The sequence below is a fragment of the Rhinatrema bivittatum genome, chromosome 2, assembly GCF_901001135.1.
Source record: "Rhinatrema bivittatum chromosome 2, aRhiBiv1.1, whole genome shotgun sequence".
NCBI lineage: Eukaryota > Metazoa > Chordata > Amphibia > Gymnophiona > Rhinatrematidae > Rhinatrema > Rhinatrema bivittatum.
The window spans coordinates 244,729,263-244,752,307 of record NC_042616.1 but is presented as its reverse complement, the minus strand read 5'-3'; the positions used below and the strand labels follow the sequence as shown (position 1 = coordinate 244,752,307).

At 44.6% G+C, this 23,045-nt stretch overlaps 1 protein-coding gene across 1 annotated transcript in view; it reads left to right on the top strand.

Moving 5' to 3' along the window:
* COL6A6 (collagen type VI alpha 6 chain) overlaps positions 1 to 23,045 on the top strand; it is a 339,806-nt gene that overhangs the window by 156,228 nt on the left and 160,533 nt on the right. Inside the window, 5 exon segments of the mRNA XM_029589350.1 lie at positions 631 to 1,233; positions 2,647 to 3,267; positions 9,857 to 10,417; positions 17,195 to 17,752; positions 22,330 to 22,905. Coding sequence (XP_029445210.1) covers positions 631 to 1,233; positions 2,647 to 3,267; positions 9,857 to 10,417; positions 17,195 to 17,752; positions 22,330 to 22,905 — 2,919 coding nt within the window.

Genomic DNA, 23,045 nt, shown 5'->3' with positions numbered 1-23,045 from the left:
TCACCGTATTTTGGGTCAGGAAGGAAATGAGCATAGATGTATCTTGTTTTATTATGTGTGTGTTGTTTTTTTTACTTTCCACTGGATTATCACATCAAGGGTTGGATGTACATGTTGCACAAAGAGAATTGAAAGGCAATCAGAAAAAGGCTGAACTCAGTGGCCCTCTGATCTTTCCACCTTAACCAACCTATGTAACTATGTAATGATAGTTGCAGTTCAGCTTTTTTACACTATTTGCCCTCCAGAGCGCAGAAATATTTTGGTTGAATCAAGCTCATCCTTTCCTTGGAATATTTAACAAGTCAATATGATTGATAGTGGCATAATTCAAACATCTCTTCCTACCTCGTTCAGTGTCTCTCCACAAAATGCTGACTCAGTCAATATTCTATTCAGCCTTTTATCAGTATGTAAATTCCCTCCATGTGGAAGATGCACATTGTGGAGAAATGGTGAATTTAGAATGTGCATAAGCATTGTTGTACCTCAACATTTCCCCGGCCAACATATCCTTTTTCTTGGCACTGTAATGCATGACAAGCATAAAGCATTTAGAATGAATGAATATCTGCATATAATTAGCTGTGAATAAATTTGTTTTCTTTTTTTTTTTTTTATTTCATCTAGCATATTCTAGGCACTATGCAGACATTGTTTTCCTTGTTGATGCCTCTGACAATATGGGCCCCTCCGCTTTCCAGCAAATAAAGAATTTCCTCACCCGAACTCTTGATCAGTTGGACATAGGAATTGACAAGTATAGGATTGGACTGGCTAAGTATAGTGCAGACTTTCATGTTGAATTTTTACTGGACACCTTTCAAACTAGGGAGAAAATGGTGAGCCACATCAAGAAGTTTTTCAAATTTGATGGCGGCAAGCAGCTGACAGGGCACGCCCTGAAACAGATGCACCTCACATACTTCACAGAGGATGCTAAGGGAAGTCGACTCGCCCAAGGCACCCTTCAGTTTGCGGTGCTCGTCACATCTGGCAAATCAAATGATTCTGTGGAGCATGCTGCCCGGGACCTGAAAAACATAGGTGTTACATCCATTGTTGTCGGCGTACGGAATTCAGATAAGGATGAACTGGACATCATCGCCACGTCCCCCTATGCTTTCCAGCTTATGGGGCTGCAGGGCATTAATCAGCTGCCCAAAAACATAGCTCAAGTTCTCCAAACCCCAGTTCAGCAACAGTTTGCCCTTCCGGCAAAAGCGCCAGCAGGTACAGTATGGTTTGTGATATGAAGACGCTGTTTGCTGTAAGCTTATAAAAGTAGAAAATCTAAAGATCTTTCCAGTGCCAGAGAAATGAAAATTATTTGCTTGGCCAGGGGCACTATTCTGTGGAGTGCAAAGGAGCATATGACATGAACCTTTCCATCACATTCATATCTTAACTTGGGGACAGGGCCACAGAGGACAGATCTTTCCATATTTGTAGAATAAGTCTCTATCTTAGAACCTAGGGAGAGTAATTTTTTAACATTTATTTATACAGTGCACAGTATAATTAACATAAAACAATATAACATGATCAAGAAAACCAAAAACGAATTGTCTGTACAGCCCCTTTGCCGAGGCCCGGCTCTTGTGCGCGTAACAGGTGTGCAAAGTCCATGGGATTTTTCAGTAAATGTTGTGGATAAAGAAAGCACAAGAAATAACTTATGAGCTCAATATTCTGTGAGCCATTGAGTAGAGTGGGAAAGTTATCTGGATAAAGTTACCCAGATATTCAACAGAGCCTACCCAGATAAGAGTTCCACTGAACATACCCAAATAAAACTGTCCAGACAAAGTTATCCCGACAATTAATGTTTTAGGACAAATTTTTTCCAACCAGATTTATCCAACTAACTTTAGCGGAATAGCACTGAATACTGACTAAAGTTCAACCACATCTCCAAAATTCCCCCATCACTGCCTCTTTTTTTTCGGCTAATTTCATGTGACTAATGAGTTACCCGGACAAAAGTTTGCTAGGGAGCGGGGAGAAATTTTCATAGCTTGCTTTTTGTGACTGAATATGGATCTCATTTTGTTTAGTCAGGTTAAAGGGCCTTGTCTGGCTGGACAATGTTGTAGATACCTATATGTTTCCAGCCATCTTATCTCAAATGCAAGGCTACTGCTGGCTACTCTGAGCATCAGTTTTCTGCCAGCTGTAGTGATGTTGGTTTGGTTCCAGTGCTCTGCTGCCAATTTCATTTCAGGGAAACTGTCGCCAGTTCTGCTTCACTCAGTGACATATGCTTTGTTTAGACAAAGATTTAACTAAAGGCTCCTGAAAGCCCTCAGATTCCACGTCCAGCACAACCCCAGCCAACTCGCCTTATCTTCTATGGGGATATTACTGACTGCTCTGCAAATTGCTCGCATTAATGGATGGTCACAACAAGATAATGGTTTTTGAAGAGCTACTTGATGTATAAAACACATTGTCCAGATGACAGGCAGGCATTTTCACCTGGCTGAACAATGAAATGTTTTCTTTATTTTGCAATAAGAATTATTCTTTATGGGTAATCTCTCGTGCAAAATATTGTGTTCTGCAGCTCTAAGCAACTTTATTATGATATTCTAGGAGAGTGTATGCTAAAATAAACAGATTCCTTTTTCTTTTGTTTTTCTTTAGTGTGTTCCAGTGCTTCTGTAGCTGACATAGTGTTTCTAGTAGATGAATCAAGTAACATCGGTGTGACAAACTTCCAGCTGACCAGGGCCTTCTTACACAAAGTTGTCAGTGCCCTAGACATTGGTCGGAGAAAAGTGAGAGTTGGTTTGGTGCTTTATAGTGATGAGCCCAGACGGGAATTCAGTCTAAATTCATTCTATGAAAAATATGAAATCCTAGACTACATCACGAAACTTCCCTACAGAGGTGGGAGAGCAAACACTGGTGCTGCCATTGAGTTCCTGAGAAGGAAAGTCTTTAGAAAGAAACAAGGTAGCAGAGTAGAAGATGGCGTGCAGCAGATTGCTGTGGTCATGACTAATGGGCAGTCCATGGACAACTTTGCCAGACCAGCTGCTAAGCTCCGGGGGGCTGGTGTTGAAGTATTTGCTGTCGGCTTCCAGAATGCCACAGAGAAAGAACTTAACACGATTGCATCTCACCCCTCGAGAAAACATGTCACCAACGTGGAGTCTTTCCTGCAGCTCTCCAACCTTGAATGGAAATTAAAGAAGCGGCTTTGTAATGAAATTGTGGCACAGGCTTTTGTTCTTCCTAAGGCAACACGCGCTTTGGAAAAAGGTAAGAGTCAAGTGCCTTAGACCCTTTAATCTTTGTTAGTGACAGAAAAGTGAGGCCATTGCAGTGGAATAGAGCTACAGTGATAGAATTAACTAGCAACTGGGTCATTCTGGCAGGCCGCAAGTACAGGAACACTAGAAATTCTAGCAGAAATCCAGGCACTCCTGTAGCCTGGTATGTCTGGCAGGATTCATGCTCCTTGTATCCACCACGTCGCTGCAGGAGGTGAGTGATGGCAGAGAACTGTCTGAAAAGGACATGGGAACTAGGAGACAAGATGTTCGGGAAACAGCCGCATTGGTGTTGGTGGCTGTTTGAATTATTGTGGGGCCATGTAGTTAGATATGGAAGGGGAGAGGTGTTGTGCATGAAACAAATAGGGAATCTTGTATGCTTTATCTACCTAAGAGGGTGGAGTACAAAGGAAGAAGGTGTCCACAACTATCTTGGATAAGGGTTGATATCCTACAGGGAGTCATGATATATTGCTGGCTGCTTGAATATATTCTTAGAGTGTATGCAGAAAATAACTGGGCAGACTGAATGGGTCACTTGGTCTTTTTCTGCCCTCATATTATTATGTGTCTATATTTTACAACAGTTACCAGACATTCATAAAAGTAAGAATGTGATTGCCTTGGAAGAGTCAGTTATATTTGTATTTTCTAGTTCATACAAGCTTCATTTTTATTAGAATCTTAAGAACCAACAGGAAATATTTTGATTAGTAGGTTCATAAAAAATGTATCTATTTCTTTTTAAATAAGACATTTTTTTTCCTAAACATTTCCCTCTATTACCCCAAGATTCTATGTAAGACAACTTTGTCACTGTTTTTATGGTTGCAATGTAAACCGGAGTGATAATTAACTCTGTTATTTGAACTTCGGTATAGAAAAGTTATAAATAAATAAATAAATAAATATAAATAAGATAATGGATATGGATTCTCAGACAATCTGAGAGCTAGATGAGAAGTCTCATACATAAGAACATAGGAACTTGCCATACTGGGTCAGACCGAGGAACCATCAAGCCTACTATCCTTTTTCCAATAGTAGGCAATCCAGGTCGCAAATACCTGAATTAAGATCCTAAATAGTGAATGATAAGGGGAATGCAACAGCTCCCCTATGAGGAAAGACTAAAGAGGTTAGGACTTTTCAGCTTGGAGAAGAGATGACTGAGGGGGGATATGATAGAGGTGTTTAAAATCATGAGAGGTCTAGAACGGGTAGATGTGAATCGGTTATTTACTCTTTCGGATAATAGAAAGACTAGGGGGCACTCCATGAAGTTAGCATGTGGCACATTTAAAACTAATCGGAGAAAGTTCTTTTTTACTCAACGCACAATTAAACTCTGGAATTTGTTGCCAGAGGATGTGGTTAGTGCAGTTAGTATAGCTGTGTTTAAAAAAGGATTGGATAAGTTCTTGGAGGAGAAGTCCATTACCTGCTATTAATTAAGTTGAGTTAGAAAATAGCCACTGCTATTTCTAGCAATGGTAACATGGAATAGACTTAGATTTGGGTACTTGCCAGGTTCTTATGACCTGGATTGGCCACTGTTGGAAACAGGATGCTGGGCTTGATGGACCCTTGGTCTGACCCAGTATAGCATTCTCTTATGTTCTTATGATCCCATGCTACTATCACACAGTGATACGTAGTGGCTATTCCCTTTGGGCCTTTTTTTCAAAAGCATTAAGTGCTTAAAACTGAGTTTTATACATGTAAATGCATTTTACCTATATAAGTGGGCTTACGAAAATTGTTACAATATATGCCATTGAATTGTCTATAGGATTTACCAGAGTTAAATGCACATACTTGGGTAAATGACTTTTGAAAATTGATACAACTGTATGGTAAATTTACATGCGTAACTCTTTTGAAAATGTACCTGTTAGTCTACTTGGTCAATAACAGTTTATAGATTTTTCCTCCAGGAAATTGTCCTAACCTTTTTTAAACCCAGCTACACTAGCTGTCTTAACCACATCCTCTGGCATTGAATTCCAGAGCTTAACTATGCGTTGAATGAAAAAGCATTTTCTTTGATTTGTTCCAAATGTCCTAATTGCTAACTTCATGGAGTGGCTCCTAGTCTTTGCATTTTTTGACAGAGTAAATAACTGATTTGCATTTACCTATTCTATTCCATTCATGATTTTATAGACCTCTATCATATCCCAGCTGTCTTTTCTGCAAGCTGAATAGTCCTAACCATTTTGGCCTTTTATTACAAGGGAGCCATTCCATCTCCTTTATCATTTTGGTCACCCTTCTTTGTACCTTTGCTAATTCTTCTATATCTTTTTTGAGATGCAGCAACCAGAACTGCACACGGTGCTCCAGGTACAGCTTCACCATGGAGCAATAGAGAGGCATTATAACATTCTCCGTATTATTCTCCATTCCTTTCCTCATAAATCCTAATATTTTGTTTGTTTTTATGACCCCTACCACACACTGAGCCAAGGAATTCAAAGTATTGTTCATTATGGAACATAACATAATATAATTACAGTCAGGCCGATACAGTAAAGTGCGCTCCAGTGGTCACTTGCTCGACCTTAGTGCCTCCTTCCTAGCGCGACCCGTCGCAGCTGCTGGTTATGAAGACTGACGCCGGTAAACTCGGCCTCGGTTTTCATAACCGGCCTGTCTGCCAGTAATGAAAACGGCCGCAAACTCGTCGGCCATTTTCATTACTGGCAGACAGGCCGGGTATAAAAACTGAGGCTGAGCTTACCAGCGTCGGTCTTCATAACTCGGCGATCTGCAGAGTTATTTTTATTTTTATTTTTTTACTTTAAAAAAGAAGTACAGAAAAGCAGTTTTTTCTGCTTTTCTGTACTTCTTTTCAATGCACTCAGCTATTAACACCTGCTCCAGGCAGGCGTTAATATCTGAGCGATAAATGTGCATCTGAGACGCACATTTATCTTTTTGAATTGGGAATGAATGAGTAATAGGCTCATTCACATGCATTTGCATGTGATGAGCGCTCTCTCATTCATTCCAGGTCGGATGCTCGTTAAATAGGCGCTAATCCCCCTATTGCATTAGGGGGTGGATTAGCGCCTATTTATCCCGCATCTGACTGCAGGTTAACAGTGCGCTCGGCTAAGCACACTGTATTGCATCGGCCCCAAAGTCCAAAAAGAGATGCGCTTCTGAGTATTGCAGTACAGTGTAACTCCATTCAGAAAAAGATCACAGAAAATAAACACAATCTAATTCACCACTCCACACTTCCTTCCCAAAACAGATTAGTTCTTTGGGATGGGTACCCCTTTCTATTCCAGGCCCTCCCAGGACCTGTTTGGTAGCTGTATTTTTTTCTCCAAGGACCTTCCCCCTCTCTTTCTGTCCTGTGAGTCTCGGGCTGATTGTAGCTGAACCAGTCTCTGACTCTGGTGAACTTTTCCTGGCAGGCTGCCCTTCCTCTGTCACCACCCTAGTACACCGTTCCACCAACTCTCCAGGGACATCCTCTTCTCCTTAGAGTCCCCACTTCACTTTAGCAGGCTGTCCAAGGCAGGTTGTCCTTCCTCTGACACCTCCCAGTACACTCAACTCCAACCCTTTAGGACCCCCTTTACACTCCAATCTTCCGAACTTCCAGGATCTCCTCTCCGCAAATTCTTCTCCATCCCCATAGGACCCCAGTGCTTAAAATCCTCCCCTCGCCCCTTAGGTCATCTCTGTGTAATCTCTTGGGTGTGCTCAATGAAGAAAGACACCTGCTCCCTCAGCTCTGAGCTAAGGCTGATCTCAGCTCCTTCTATGTCAATGAGCACAGGAGCTTTGTTAAACCCCAGACCCCTCCCCATGGGGAGTGGTACACCACACTAACACACCTATAATACACTGACCTCACGCATAGGGACAGAGTTTGGTTGGAGCCCTCTGACTCACACTGCTGGCAGGATGACCTGTTGCAGCCACAATGGCCATTCCTCTAAAGGGCAAGCACAGAATTTGATACCCTGTTACACTCTCTTTTCTACTTCTTCTGGTTATGCCCCTTATGATCACTAATTTGTGCTTATTGTAAACTAAGATTCAATTGCGTTTGTAATTAACATTGGGGCTTATTCAGTAACCTGTGGCATTTTTTCCCTGAGGGAAAATCCTATTGGGGTTACAAAGCTGTGGTAAATAACCCTTCCGCTTTGAGACTTCCATGGTATTATTCCCCATGGGAAAATACCATGGGAAAAAATATCACAATGGTGCATGCCCCCCTTGCAATACACAATCACGGCCCCAGGAATCTGGGGCCTTCTTTTCTTAAAGGGGCCAATGGCACCAAGTAAGACCACCCCCAAAAGTAGCCAAAAATTCTAGGGGTCTACAAAGGTCCCCTGTCCTTCCACCACCATAGTGCACAAATAAAAAAAAAAGTTAAACAGTTGTCACTAGGCCTCACCCTCAACATCCAGCCCCTTTCCCTTTTATTTAAAAATCTGGCTCCTAGAATCCGGGACCCCAGCCCCCAGGAACCCCCTTACTCACAAATGAATCCCTGGTGGTCCAGTGAAGGCCCAGATCACCCCCTAGGCTCTGGGCCTGGTGGCCTCCATTTTCCAAAATGGTACTGGCAGTTCTTGTCCCTTTCACATGCTCTTAAATTAGGTGCCTAGTTCTGAAAATAGGTGCTAAGATCATAAAATTGTTTCCCTGGCCTAACTCTGCCCCCATGGCCACCTACTTTTTAGATCCTAAATTTAGAAACTCATCCCTAGCAAACTGTCACAAGGTCCAATTCAGGAGCCTAACTCTAAACGTTAGGGGCCTAAACCCTTTCAAAATTGGCCCCATTGTTTTTATTTTAGAGGGAAAATGTATTTCTTATTTGGATTATGTGATTTTTTTTTTTTTATGATTTGTATAATCACCAGCTTTAGTATCTATTTTATATTTTGATATGTTTGTTAGATGCATTTTTCTTTGTACACCATCCCAAATAACTCTTTTATGAGTCAGAGAAGTGGTTAGTAGGAGCTTTTAGATAAATAAAATAAATTTGGACTATTTGTATCTCCCTCTGGTTAAATTTGTAGGTGTCTGTTTTAATTCAGTTCACTTGTTTTGTATGTGAGGTTTTGGGTCTGTTTCATTTATCAGGAGTATCTACAAGGTAGAATCCTAAGTGTTAGAGTAGGGGGGGGTCCCTCTCCAGAGATACGAGAGTGGGAGGGTCCCCCTCTGAAGATGCACTGCAGTCCAAGAGGTGTCTCCTCTTCCATCCCCTGACTCACTCTCCTGAGCATCAGTTAACCTGAACAGTAGTCTTCCATCGGACCTTCCCTCTAAAAGGCACAGTGGCAGTGATTCTGAATAGAGTGCTCAGCATACCGCCTGCCTACCAACCTCTGTGCCTTTAAGGAGATGGGTCTAATGGAACGCTGCTGCTCAAGCTGAGTGATGCATGGGAGAGAGGGCCACGAAGAGAGGGCCTTGTCGTCATGGCACCATGAGGTAGGGGCCTACTCTGCCTAATGAAAAAAAAACAAAAAACACAGGCCTGCAAACCTATCTTATGTGTATTCATTGTGACTATCCTGAAAAACCTTACTGGTTAGGTGTGCCTCCAGAACAGGGCTGGGAATTACTGGCTTACAGTACTCAAAACTTATTTTCTTTCCAGAAAGAATCCAGACTACAGTATCCTCAATTAATTACACATTATGGGGCACATTTTCAAAGGGGTACGCGTGTAAGATACGCGCGTACCCCCCCCAAAAATCTACTCCAAGCTCCCCCTGCGCGCGACGAGCCTATGTTGAATAGGCTCGGCGGCGCGCGCAAGCCCCGGGACGCGCGTATGTCTCGGGGCGTTCCGGGGGGGGGGGGGGGTGTCGCGGCGGAGCGTCATCCGGGGGCATTCCGGGAGCGGGGCCGCGGGTATGGATCCGGCCGGGGCCATAGCCATGGCCGCGGCCTCCGGACCAGCCCCCAGACCGGAACATGGCGCGCCGGCAGCCGGCCCGCGCACACGAGTTAGGCAGGCGTAACTTTTGGAATAAGGGGGGGGGGGGTGTTGGATAGGGCTGGGGGGTGGGTTCGATAGGGGAAGGGAGGGGATGGTGGGGGGAGGCGGAAGGAAAGTTCCCTCCGAGGCTGCTTTGATTTCGGAGCGGCCTCGGAGGAAACGGAGGCAGGCTGCGTGGCTCGGCACGCACAGGCTGACGATTTTGGGCAGCCTTGCACGCGCCAACCCCGCGTATCTATTAAAATCCGGCGTACTCTTGTTTGCGCCTGGTGCGCGAACAAAAGTACGCGTGGGCGTACTTTTTAAAAATCTGCCCCTATATGATTAAACTGATTCTGTCTTATTTATCATTATGACTAATAATGAATAGGAAAATCAGATTTTTTTTTAAAGTCTTATTATCTTTAAACAGCTGAGCCTCTTATTTGTTCTTGGCCAGTGAATAAACTTAATTTTTCAACCTTTGAATTTTTGGTCAGAAAAAAAAGTTTGTTTTCTTGTTAATGAGAAATGGTTTAAAATAATATTACCGTATCTAGTTGTTAGCGATTGTAATGAATTGTGTTTATTCCTTCTTCTGCAGGTTGTGTGAACACAGAAGAAGCAGATATTTATTTTTTGATTGATGGATCAGGCAGTATATACCCAGAAGATTTCCAGGACATGAAAACATTCATGGATGAAATGATCAAGATGTTCCAAATTGGTGCCAACAGGGTTCGTTTTGGGGTAGTCCAGTACTCAGACGTATCTCAGATTGAGTTCACCATTGGAGAATACAACACCGAAAAGAAATTAAGAACAGCAATTAAAGTAATTCAGCAGCTGGGAGGCGGCACCAACACCGGAGAGGCTTTGAGGTCCATGAAGAGCCTTTTTGCGAAAGCTGCTGGAGATCGTGCCAGCAAAGTTCCTCAGTCCCTTGTGGTGATTACAGATGGTGAATCTCAAGACCGAGTGACTGAGCCAGCAGCAGAGCTGAGGCAGGAAGGCATCACTATATACGCCATTGGTGTCCAGAATGCCGTTGCAGAGGAACTGAGAGATATAGCAGGGGCTGATGAAAAAACATTTTTTGTGAATAATTTCGATTCCTTGAAACTTGTCAAAAATGAATTGGCCCGGGAAATTTGCTTACCAGAGGGTAGGAGATGTTTGCTACATTAATGAATTTAACCTTCATTGGAACTGCCAAGGAATAATTATAGTAGCATTTGCAAAATATCTCAAGTCAACAATTTCTGATAAACCTGCCATAAACACAATGCTTTATTTTAGTTTTATCCAGGGCTTGTCATTGCGACGTGACATGGATTTCCTTTAGAATATGTTTAAACGTTTCAGAAGTGGTGTGCACGTTCTGCCCTATATTCTTTGAGCTGGCTTCTTATGGAAAGGGGCAAAGGAATAATACAGAGTGCAGACCATTAGAAAATGGAACATGGGTCAGCTGAGGTTGGGGATGCTGCAAAAGGGCAGGGTCAGAGCCCCTGGAGGGAAAGGGAAGTCATGGTTGTCAATAAGGGTGACACCTGCTGGCCAAATTTAGAGTCCATGCTACAGGGTTCCGGAAGGAGTCCTAGAGCATGGTTTCTGACCTCAGGGCTGTTGCTGCAATGGCCAAATTAGGAAAAAAGTGGAAGGGCCTAGTAAAACAGAGAAAAATCCCTAGGTGGTTGTGAATAAAGGGCTCATGGCACCAGGATCCCAGCATTGATTCTGTCTGAGCTGGAAGAAAAAGGAGCTACCAGGCAAAAAAAAATACCCCAGAAAGCTGTAGATTCCTACTGAAATTTACAGATTATCTGCAAGTAAACTGCAGGCACCAACAGGCCATTCAGTAGCTATACCGAGCCATTTCTAGATTTCTCCAGAAATCTTATGGTTTTATTTTTAGATTTCTGCTCTGTGCTTCCAGTTATATTGGGGCATTTACAATTTTGGCAGGCTGAGGTACAGGTAATTTAAGTGACATACAGTATAAAGTCACAAATAGTGATTCAAGGAACTCTCCTGATTGTTATTCATAATGGAATTACTCAAAAGTCTTCCAAACACATGGATCATAAACTCAGATGCTTGCCAGGCAGAACAAAAACCGTAATCTCATATTGAACTGGAGATGCTCTGTCCAATATTGCTGGACTTTCCTATGTTTTTGACTACTCATTTTTGATTGAATTTTATCTGATTATCTAAAGTAATCATTTTTTAAAATTCAAGATATTTTGTTGGATCCCTTTTGGATAAATTGTTTATACTGATGTAGCTGGACAAATGGGATTTGAAAATCCACCACGCTAACCGGCCCAGAGATAGCTGGATAACTGTTTACACTTGCCTGGTGCCCCCCAACACTAACCCCAGCTGCGGCTTTTTCCTCCCTGTGTGCAAATTCTCTTGAGTGTCTCCTGTATGTCACTATTGAACCGGTTGTATCCGATATCTGACAGATGTATTCTGTCCTGCCGGTATAGGCCCCCGCAATGGCCGTCGGCCCATTCATGTCGTATTTAACTACCCCTCATGGGCGCTGACCATACTCCAATTTGTCTGTTCAACTTTTTCCGGGCTCTCCCCCATAACTTTTGTTTTGCCAATTTAATACGTGATATGATGTTGGACCAGCAGATAAGCGCTCTCGGGAACCATGAGTGTATTTTCCAGAGGTCCCTCTTTACCTGATGCAACAGATGTTTGCATGACACTGTTCCTAAGACGTTCCTGCCCAGGTGGATTATTATCGTATGGGCAGTAGCTGCACCCAGAGCATTCCTGGCTTCCCCGTCCAGACTATGCACGCTTTCGTTAATCAACGCGCTATGATGTGTCCGCTCGATCCCGCCTAACATAGGAATTTACCACGGGAGAACACCATCTTCCTATCTGCTGTATTGTCTCCATTCCCAGCCCTGTCTGCACTGTGCTAGTAGCTGCCTCTATTCTAAAGGAGTGGGTCCCCAAAATTATCCACATTTCTTCCCACCTTGTCTAAGGTTCGCTCGCGTATCACTGAAAGTTGGTATCATGTTAATGGGGCCCACTCTTCGCGTATAAGTAAATGCTCCCCCCCCCTACTGGTCGCACGGTTTGGTATGTTTCCAAATTACTATCGGGCCCATGACCTGATTTTTGCAATCGATTTAAGGTCATGGTAGCGCCCCGCCCTGATTGGTCTGTCTTGGACCATGGTATTAATATCCTCAGAGTATTACCCCGCTTCGACCATTTAGCTTGAGATAGTGAATCTGCCACACCATTGCAAGCCCCTGGAACCTGACGCGCTTTTACCATATTAATGCGCAGACTGCTCAGCACCACTTGCTGGAACAGGTCCACCACCCAGGGAAATTTTGATGACTGCCTGTTTATTACATAAACCTCGGTTTTGGCTGTCACACCAGAAGACAATATGCTTATCTCGCAAGCGTTCCCCCCATATCACCAGCGCCACCCAGATGGGGAAAAGCTCCAGGAATATTATATTCGTTGTTCCTTCGTGATCCCTGATGTTGGCCATGGTGTGGCGGACCATGCACCCAGACTGTGTAAGAAGTGACTAAAAGCCTCAAAATATGCGCAGGGCACAGAGCACCCCATGGGCATGCACTTATCGAAGTAAAACTGCCCACAGAATTTAAATCCCACCAGCAGGAAGCTGGATGGATACACCGCTAACAAACGAAATGCCAACTCAATGTCTGTTTTGTTTTTTTTTGCCATTACTGCCAACTTTCCGCACTTCTGTCAAAGGGTTATCGCACTGTCGAATGAGGCAGATTGTACCGAGCATTCTTCTGGTGGCAGGTGGTCGTTAACCGAGAGCCCCGGTGGGAACGATAGATTCTGGATGAGCCTGTACTTTCCTGGCTCCTTCTTGTCGGTACCACCACCAGGGAGATCACACCATGTTTTGAAATGGGGGTAACGTGAAAGGGCCTGCCATTCTGCCCAATGCCAGCTCCATGCTTAATCTGTTATGAACTATCTCCGGATGTCGCGTCGTCGATTATGCATTGTTGACTGAATTTCTGATACCTTCTTGATAAGGGATTTGGAATTCTTCCCTGAATCCTTTGGTAATCCTCCCATATTCCTCCGTCTTTGGGTACCTGTCGAGCCACTCCGACATTCTGGCCAGTCTAATAGGCGAGGTGGCATTTTTACAATTGCTGTCCTTCATTTTCATGGGGGGATTACTCCCAGTTCCCATTCTTTTGTGTAACCTTGCTTGTGGGGGTGAGGTGCAGCGCAAATCAAGCGAATGTGCTTGAACCTGCAATTTTTGAACATACAGGATGATTTGTTAAATCTCCAGCAAGTATTATTCTGTGCGTTGGCCAACCCACCGTATGCTGCTCCCGGTATTGGTGCCCTTGGTTGCTCTTCCGCGCTCCCATGTGTCACTCGCCTTGTTTGTCATCTGCTTTAGCCACAACTCAACGCCTTGAGTCCCCCCATGACATCAGACTGCTCTCCTCCATCTTGTCCTGGAAACGCTCGTCATAATTCCGCCATGCCCATCCTTCGTATGCTCTATGCCTCTAGGATTGTGTCGCATAACTGAGCATAGGTCGGCATTGTGAAGGGTGGTCTTTCGTAATAACACTCATCCCCATCCTTGCTCCTTTTTCTGTCTTGTGGGCCTCTCCTTCCTTCCAAGAATATGCCGATGTACTTCCTCTTCCTTATCCTTTAGTAGCTTTTTTTTTTTTTTTTTTTGACACTTACCCATAGAGGGGATACTTTGTTCAATGTCGTCGAAACTATTCCTGCCCTTCCTCGCGCCGTCAGTGGCCAGGTCACGCCAGTCTCCTCCGAGCTATCAGAATCCGAAGACATGCTACTGTCACTGTCACTGTAACTGTTCCTTCTCTTTCGCTTTCCATTCCCCTTCCTCTTTGACGCGTGCACGACTGCCATATCAGCGGAGGACTGTGCTGTGGAAAAACAGGCCCGGATACTCACCCTGCTGTGGCTCCTGCCTCGCCTCTGCCGCTCCCTGAGGACTGATGCCCTGTACCACTGTTGTTGCTTTCTCCGCCATTTGCCATGCGCCCTGCTCGCCCACTGCTATTGTCTGCCGGTGGAATTTCCCCTCCTCTCTCTTGCGCTTCTTGGCTGTTCCGTATCTCTTGATGCCCCCGGCCGATATCCCCACTGGTATATTGGGTATGGTACCCCTCCCACGTAGGACATGGGCAACCATTTCGGGCACATATTAAGACCAGGTTGTTACTGTTGCCACTGTTGCTGTCTGGAGGCATCCATCCCTGGTAAGTAGGGAAAACCCCGCAGCATGTTGCTGTTCCCCCCCCCCCCCCCCTTGTCTGCGTTCGAACCTGTGGGTGACTGGAACTGAAGTGTGCCGGTGTTGCCTCCGCCCACTGCAGACTGCTTCCTTGTGGGGCCCCCTCCTTTGCGGTGCGGTGCAACACTCTTTCCACCCGACCGAGCTAGCAAACTCCTTTTGCTCGTTATCATCTTGAGGAGTAACCATTCTTCAGGCTCCCCCCTCCGCTAACTTACTCCTTCCCTCTTTTCGAGGGCCTCAAGTAACACCACCCCTCTGCTGTCCCCAAATCGGGTACTTGGACCCCTTCCCATTGTTCGGTAGATGTTACTCACCGCGCTGCGTGTTTGGGACCTCTTGCTCCCACTTCCTGTGCTTCCGAGTCCCGAGCTCTTCCTTCCGTTTGTAGTCTCAGCGTTTATTTCTCTCCACCCAGCTGGACCCGCTGTGGTAACAATGTGTCCTTGTGCTCGCTTCCATGCTTCCCTACTCCTTGTTACAGCAAATTACCTGCTCCTCCTCAGTTCTGCCCCGGACCTTGGGAAATATCCGTTCCCCTGACACCGCTTCTCAAACCTCAGCTCCAGACCCGCTGTGGAGTGGCAATCCATGTAGGAAAGGGGGGGTCTTTTTGTATCTTCGGGGGTGGAGGCGGTCTTCCCCCTCTACGTGGAAGGGTCCCTTCCTTCTGCATTGGTGCAGTGGGGGGGGGGGGGAGGGCCCCCATCGGTCCCAAGGCTGCGCCCACGTGGTCAGTGCCCCGTTCTCGGTCCTGGCTGGGTTCGTCCCCATTTCCTCCTTGCAGCCCCGGCCCCGATATTTCTTCTTTTTTTTTTTTTTAATAAAATCCTTTCTCCTCCCTATTCTTCCTTTTTCCACTGCTCCCTGGCTGCCACGCCGTCTCGATGCGTTTTGCCGCCTCCCGTGCCGCAGCCAAGCCTCAAAGTTAATCAGCGCAGCCCTCCTTCCAGTCCTGGAGCCGAAGTCATCGAGGACGGCCGGGCGGCCGTTTCCGATGATGCCGGCCCCCCGGTACCACCTCCTAGGGGCAGGCAAAGGACGCCGATGTCATCGGCGCACCGGCTCATCCCGATGTCGTCAACCAGCATCGTCCGAGTTCGCCGAGGCTTCCCTTCTTCGTCCACGGCTCCAGGTAAGCCGTGGGCTCCTAGCATTTACGTTGGGCCCACCCATTATGTTAGCGTGTAGCAATTAAGCTGAGCCAGAAGAAATATTTATGTCGGGTGGGCTGGATTCTGGTCTGAGAAGTTCAGCATCTTACAGATATGAAATGCTCTCCTGTACTGCCAGCCACTAGATAGTGGCCTGCAGCCATGGTCATGCCAGCGGAAATTGGCCAGGGCTTACCCTGAGAATCACTGTAAAACACAATCACTGTAGCAGATCCTCTGGTCTTTAGCTCCTAAGCAAATGTGGAAAAGAGCTTTCCATACAGGGCTGGGTTTGTCAGTAGGGCACACTAGGCCTGTGCCTAGGGTGGAAAAAATTGGGGGGGAGGGGCAGCAGGCTGGCTGATGATTTGCTGCCTTTCGGCCGTGCTGAATCTCACTCAGCAGAGAATAGCCCTCTGCTTCCAAATCCCACTCAGGGTGCAGAGTACGAGAGAAGAGAAGGGAGTGAGCCTGCAACAGACAGAGAAAAGGGGGGGGGGGATCAAGTGGGGAGATTAGGAACATCTGAGTAGAGATCATGGAAGGGTGGGAAGAGAGGCTGGGAGATGAGAGAGGGGTTGGCTGGGGAGCGTACGTCTGTGAGTGTAAAGGGGAGAAACAAGGATAGGGGGCAGTGTTTGCGTGTGTGTGTGGAAGAGAAGGGATTGATGCCAAGTTTAAGTCATATTGGATGGGATGTTAGATAGAGAGGGGATGCAAGGAGGAGCAGGGCCAGAGTAGAGTAGGGACGCCTCCCTCCTCTCTTCCCCACCCACTGCATTTCAAATCCTCCCTCCCTTGATCTTGGATTCTATTCTTCAGATCCTGGAGCCTCACTTCCTTCCTTCCTACCTCTCCCTTCTTCCAAGATCCTGGACCCCACTCCCTAACCCTTCCTACTTCTTCCTCCTCTTTCACATCCCAAATTCCTAATTGTCCCCATATCCCATCCTCTCCATTTCTAATCCTCTTTCCTTCTCATACTCTTCCTCCTTTCCTCTTCTCATCCCTGAGGTCTCCTCCCTGTACTGAGATACTTTAGATCACTTTTCTTTACCCAATAAAAACAAAATAGCTTTACAGTATAATTACCATAATGTAATTAATTTTTATAATATAATATAAAAGATGGAAATGCTTGCCAGTTTGCTTCAGAATTTGTAAAATTTTTTTCCACAGAATCTACCCCTGAACTACCACAGGAAATTCGGGGACTGGGCCTAAGCCCTCTTGTTCCCTGTTGTCCAATCTTGGGTGGGGGGGGGGGGCGGGGAAGTAACAGGGGTCAACAGTGCCTAGGGGCACCCAAACCCTATATCCGTCTCTGCTTCCATAAGCACAATTCCTGGCTTTATTTGTGCACACTTGCGGGTTTTCAGCAAATGCTTTAGAAACGCAATTGTAATCTGTAAATTTTTGTTCGTTCTCCTTGCTCCCATTGTTCTTTTTATTTCAGCCTGCAGAAACATGAAAGCGGACATTATATTCCTAGTTGACAGCTCTGGCAGCATCGGCTCTGATGATTTTGACACGATGAAGACGTTCATGAACTTGCTAGTAAATGAAGTCGACATTTCGGCCAACAATGTTCAAATCGGCGTGCTCCAGTTTAGCTCACGCCAACAAGAAGAGTTCCCACTGAACAGATACCACAGGAAGTCTGACATAAAGGATGCAATTGCCAATATCAGGCAAATGAAAGAGGGAACCCTCACTGGGGAAGCCCTGAATTTTGCCTCCCCTTATTTTGATGTATCAAAGGGAGGGAGACCCAATACACATCAGTACCTCATTGTTATTACCGATGGGGAGGCCCAAGATGAGGTCGCTCAGCCTGCCAAAGCCCTTAGGGACAAAGGCATCACCATATTTGCCATTGGAGTCCTTCAAGCAAATAACACTCAACTTTTGGAGATTGCAGGCACCCAGGAAAAGGTGTATTATGAAGACACCTTTGAATCCCTTTCATTTTTAAATAAGGATATTTTCTTTGAAATCTGTAACCCAGAGGATCGTAAGTTTTTTTTTGTTTGTTTGTTTTTTAATAATTATGTGCAGAAAACTTTCTTGCAGTTTTTTAAATTAAATTTTTCATAATTTGCATTTCTTATTTCACATAGCACCAATTTTTTTGTTTTGCTGCAAATGTGCCTTTGTGAGGTGTTCGTTTTTTTCAATCATAATCCTCCCTCCCCCACCCCTCAAATTATTATTAATCATTTATTTATGACATTCATCTATGTTATGAGCATAAAGTGCACTGTGATGTTAAGCAGACAGGGAGAGAAAGAAAAAAAAATAGTCACCAACATAAAAAATTATAGTTATCATTAACAGCATCTACCTTTCAGAGAACAAATCCTTGGTATCAGTTTTGAAAGTTCAGCCTTGTGCTTCTCTCAAGTAGATCTTACAAGAAAGTTCATTTGTATGCCTCTGTACTATTCCAAAAATACACAGAGTAAGTACTAAGACTTACTTCAGAGTGATTAAGGGCCTCATTTTCTAAAGTATCGCAGGCCTGCGATACTTTAGAAAACTGCAGTAATGAGGGGCGGGGGGCCAAAACGAGGGGGCGGTCCTGCGCTAGCCAGCAGCGATCGCACCTCCGCAATGTGATCGCAGCCTGTATCGCGCCCAATAACTACACCATAGAAGGTGTAGCTATTGGGCGCGAAATAGGCAGCGAAAAGGCTCCTTAACCTTTTCGCTGTCCGCGCCATCCTCGCAGAGTCGGCCCCGGTGACGCCCCGACTCCTCCTCTTCCGGGGCCCACTCCGCGCCAATGTAGGTAACGCAGGCATGCAATAGCCTTGGAAAATAAGGCCCTAAGTGTCTTTGTTGGTAGTTATACCTTTTTAAAAAAAAAAAAAAGGTGTTTGTCCTTTGAAACATCTCATAACATCCAAAAACTCTGGTGTTACAAAAAAAACCCCTACAAATTTCATCATACTACCTGGATCAAAAGCTACTAGAAAGTCTACACTTTGTAGTAATTACATTTTTTTGTTGCTAAATTACTATATTTAAAACTCTGGAAGCTGCTTCCTTGCAATTCCCCTCATCCTGTGGAAGCACTCATGATTGCAATAAATATCTCAAAAGAGCTTCACATAGGGAACTGATTACTTCATGCAGTGTTTGTGATGTTATTCATTACAACCATCATACACCAGTTTGATCCAGTGAGTAAGGAGCAATTTGAGAGAGGGGGGGTTTCATGTTCAGAGAGGAGAGCCACTAAGGGCGAATTTTAAAAGCCTCAAGGTTCGGCAAATCCGGGAGATTATACAGGAGACTGGGGCGCGCTTGGGCCACGCAGATTTTAAGAGGCCCCACAGCCACACACGTATCTCCTGGTACGAGCATTAGAAAGCATTTCACAAAAAGGGGCAGGCCGGGTTCTGGGCGGGGCATGGATGGGCTAGGACAGCACCGTTAAATCAGAGAACACACACAAGCACACGCCAGGTTCCAACGACCACGCAAGTTGCTTCTGCTGCTACTATGGACTTGCGAGTGGGTAATGAAATAAAAAAATTTAAGGTAGTAAGTGGGGTTTTAGGGGTCGGGACTAGTAGGGTAAAAGGGAGGCAAGTTAGGTAGGGGGTTTAGGAAATCTGCTGCTTTACACGGGCGAACTGGGAGGGAACAGGGAAATAGGCCTTAATGCATCGCCAAATGCATCTACTGAAATCCCTTCACTTAAGCGCGCGACACAGCATTTGCGCGCACAAGGGCACGTCAATATAAAATCGTGTGTGTGCGGGTAGCGGGTTTTGTAACATGCGCATAAACGCGCACATGTTATAAAACTGAAGCGTCCACGTGCGCGCGCCAGCAAGCACGCACATTTGTGCAAGCACGTCAGTTTGAAAGTTACTGTCTAAGGGGTCGATTTTAAAAGGAGCGTGCATGCACCCATGTGTGCGTGCGGCCCGTGACTTGCCTGCACAGAGGGGAATTTTACAAAGCAGCGCACGGTGATGCAATCGGGCCTCCCCTAGTTCCCTCCCAGTCTGCTCCAATTAAGGAGCGGACTGGGAGGGAACTTTCCTACAACTAACTCTATCCTTCCTCCCTCTCCTCCCCGCCCCCTAATTTGCGTGTGCAGGCCAGCTGCTGGCGCACACTTCCCCGGGACAGTGGCTAATGGCGCTGTCCTGGCTCACCCAGACCACATCCCCCGGGTCATACCTTTTCCCTCAGCCGGCACTTCTGCATGTACCGGGGTTTAAGCGTGTGGCCAGGCCTGCTGTACGTGCTCAAGGCCCGGCCACGCATGTAAACTCTGAAATTTACGAGTGTAGCCCTTTTAAAATCCAAGCTAAAGTGAATATAAAAGGTAACAAATTAACAGTAACGTTTGAATTTCACACAGGGTAATTATTATTACTACTTATGTGTATTCTTGAAATTTTGCAAAGGACAAAGAGTATAGCTTTCCTTTCCATCACACCATTCAAAGATTTCAGAGTTCTGCTGGAGATTTGTTTTAGAAATGTGTCCTTGGGACCTGCTGGTTTTCCTGGGGGCTCAGACACGTAAGAAGGACAAAGAGTGCCAAGAGGAGTCAGATGTGCTGATGACCTGAATAAAATGTCAGTGCAGAGCCTCTGCAAAGTGGAGGATAGTTGAATGTTTATGAAAATGAATAAGAATTTGGTTCCTCTTCTATTTTTTTTTTTTCACTTGAGAGAGCACCTGCTGAAAAGTTAACACTGATCCTTTATCCCTGCTTTCCGACTAAACCACGAAATATAAAATAGTACAGAGATTACTCCTCTTTGTGTATAATACAGCATCCTCAATATGCATTAAAATAACCCACAGATAGCAGCCTTTTTGATTCAAATTGGTTTTTTTTTGTAAGATGACCTATTCAAGCAGCCAAGCCAACAGAACAAATGTATTTATTTATTTACTTTTAATTATTTGGTATCCTGCACCTTCCAAATAAAACAATGGGTGCATGAATCTACCATGCTAATAAAATAATTAAATACATATTTCTATAATGTGCGGTTAAAGAATATGATTTGATAGTAAGTCATGTGCTGGTTTGGAGAATGAAGGGGATTTAAAGATGCTTTCACCTTGGAGGAATTCTCTGTTAAATGGGGCACCTTTTTGATGGCTCTTACTATTTACTATTTACTATGCTGCAAAATGTTAAAACTCCAAAGCAGGCTACATAAGAAATGTACAGCAGGGAGCATTTACACCGCAGTTTTTCCATGGTGTTAACCAAAACCACTGCATGTTCCAGTCACCAACTATGTTTTTAACTATATAAGTATGAGAGTGATCAGAAAGCTAGAAATGTCTAAGTGAGGGCTCCGAGTTATTGCAGAACCCATCAGTTTCCACATCTCAGAAATACTGAAACATATGTAGCTGCAGAAATGCTTAAACGTTTAGAAGAGGAAAAAAAGAAAACAGTATGCCCTGCTATTTGCGTCAGTGGCATCACTGAACGTGTGAGCTGTATCATATTGTCCTAGCATGGTGACACGACGCAGTGTAATGTTCCGCAGCGTGGGGGGAAAAAAAGAGAAACTGCTCTAGTATCGTAGCTTTAAAAGACTGCTGCCTTTTGCTTTTTAGCATCTCAAAAAAAAAAGATACAGCAGAACTAGGAAAGGTACAGAGAGAAGAGTGACCAAAATGATAAAAAGGAGTTGAAATGGCTCCCTTATAAGGAAAATAGCTCTTTAGTTTGGAGAAGAGACGGCTGAGGGAAAATATGATAGAGGTCTATAAAATAATGAGTGGAGAGGAACGGGTGAACACGAATCAGTTGTTTACTTTTTCCAAAAATACAAAGACTCTCCAATGAATTACTAAGTAGCACGTTTAAGACAAATCAGAGAAAATATTTTTTTCACTCAGCATGCACAGTAAAGCTCTGGAATTCATTACTGTAGAATCCGATAAAGGCAGTTAGCCTAGTTGGGTTTAAAAAAGGTTTGGACAGGTTCTTAGAGGAAAAGTTCTAAACCATTATTAGCCAGGTAGACTTGGGGGAAAGCCACTGCTTGTTCCCGTGGAATCTATCTGCCATTCAGGATCCTGTTGGAAATAGTGTACTGGGCTTGATAGACCCTTGATCTGACTCGATGTGGCAGTGCTTATATTTTTTTATTTCCTTCTGAAATTCTGTATATGGTAATGAGCATAATGTAGCTGTATTTCAGCCTGGTCTCAGAATGAGGTAAACTCATGCAAAGTAGATTTGTCACTCAAAGGGAAGCATTACTATGCTGTGTCCTAACCTGGGGTAGAGGAGAGATGTAGAAGGTCATCTTAAGGCTCGAGTAAGCCCAAAGGTCATTGTGTTGTGCTTTAGAACTTACCCTCATGTAAAAAGGATTCAGATAATGCCATTAAATTAATATAGGGGGTAGGGAGTCGCATTGGCATTTGTGTTTCTAGTATTATTGAAAACCCCATCATTTGTGAAAATCAGATTAGCAGATGAGTTAGATTGGAAGACAGGGCAGGGAAAAATATTGCCATTGGTAGAATAAGATAGACTGAACAATAATAAAGCTACTTTGTGTTTTTGCTTTTTTTTTTTTTTTTTAACAGCATGCAAAAGATCGGAAGTGGCCGATATCATATTTTTAGTGGATGGATCAGTAAGCATCTCGGCTGCACAGTTCTTGACGATGCAAAGATTCATGGAGGCTGTGGTTAATGATTCAATGGTAGGAAGAGAGCATGTTCAGTTTGGGGCTGTCGTCTATAGCACCACACCTGAGCAGCAGTTCCTACTGAACACCTACTCCACAAAAGCTGAAGTCCGTCGGGCCATATTTGATTTGCAGCGAGTGAAAGGATTCACGTATACAGCAACGGCTCTGATTTATACCCAGCAGCGGTTTGCTCCAGATTATGGTGGTCGTCCTGGTGTCAGCAAGATCATGGTGCTCATTACTGATGGGGCAACCACACGTGATGACAAGCCCAGGCTGCCAGGGGCAACACAGTCTTTGAAGGATGAAGGCATTATTGTTTTTGCTGTTGGAGTAGGAGATGCCAACAAGGATGAGCTTCAGCTGATTGCTGGACAGCCTGATAGATGGTTCTTTGTGGAGAATTACAATGGCTTAGAAAGTTTACATGAAAACATCTCTCATGTCGTATGCAATACATCAAAGCAAGGTGAGTCTTTGTCTTGCTTTGCCTGGTGTAGCACTCAATACCGTACATGGTATAGTTCTAACGTGCCTCGCAAATGACCTTAACCACTTTATGCTGTAATACAGTTGCTGCAAGTTGAAGGAGTTCTCTGTTCTTCATTA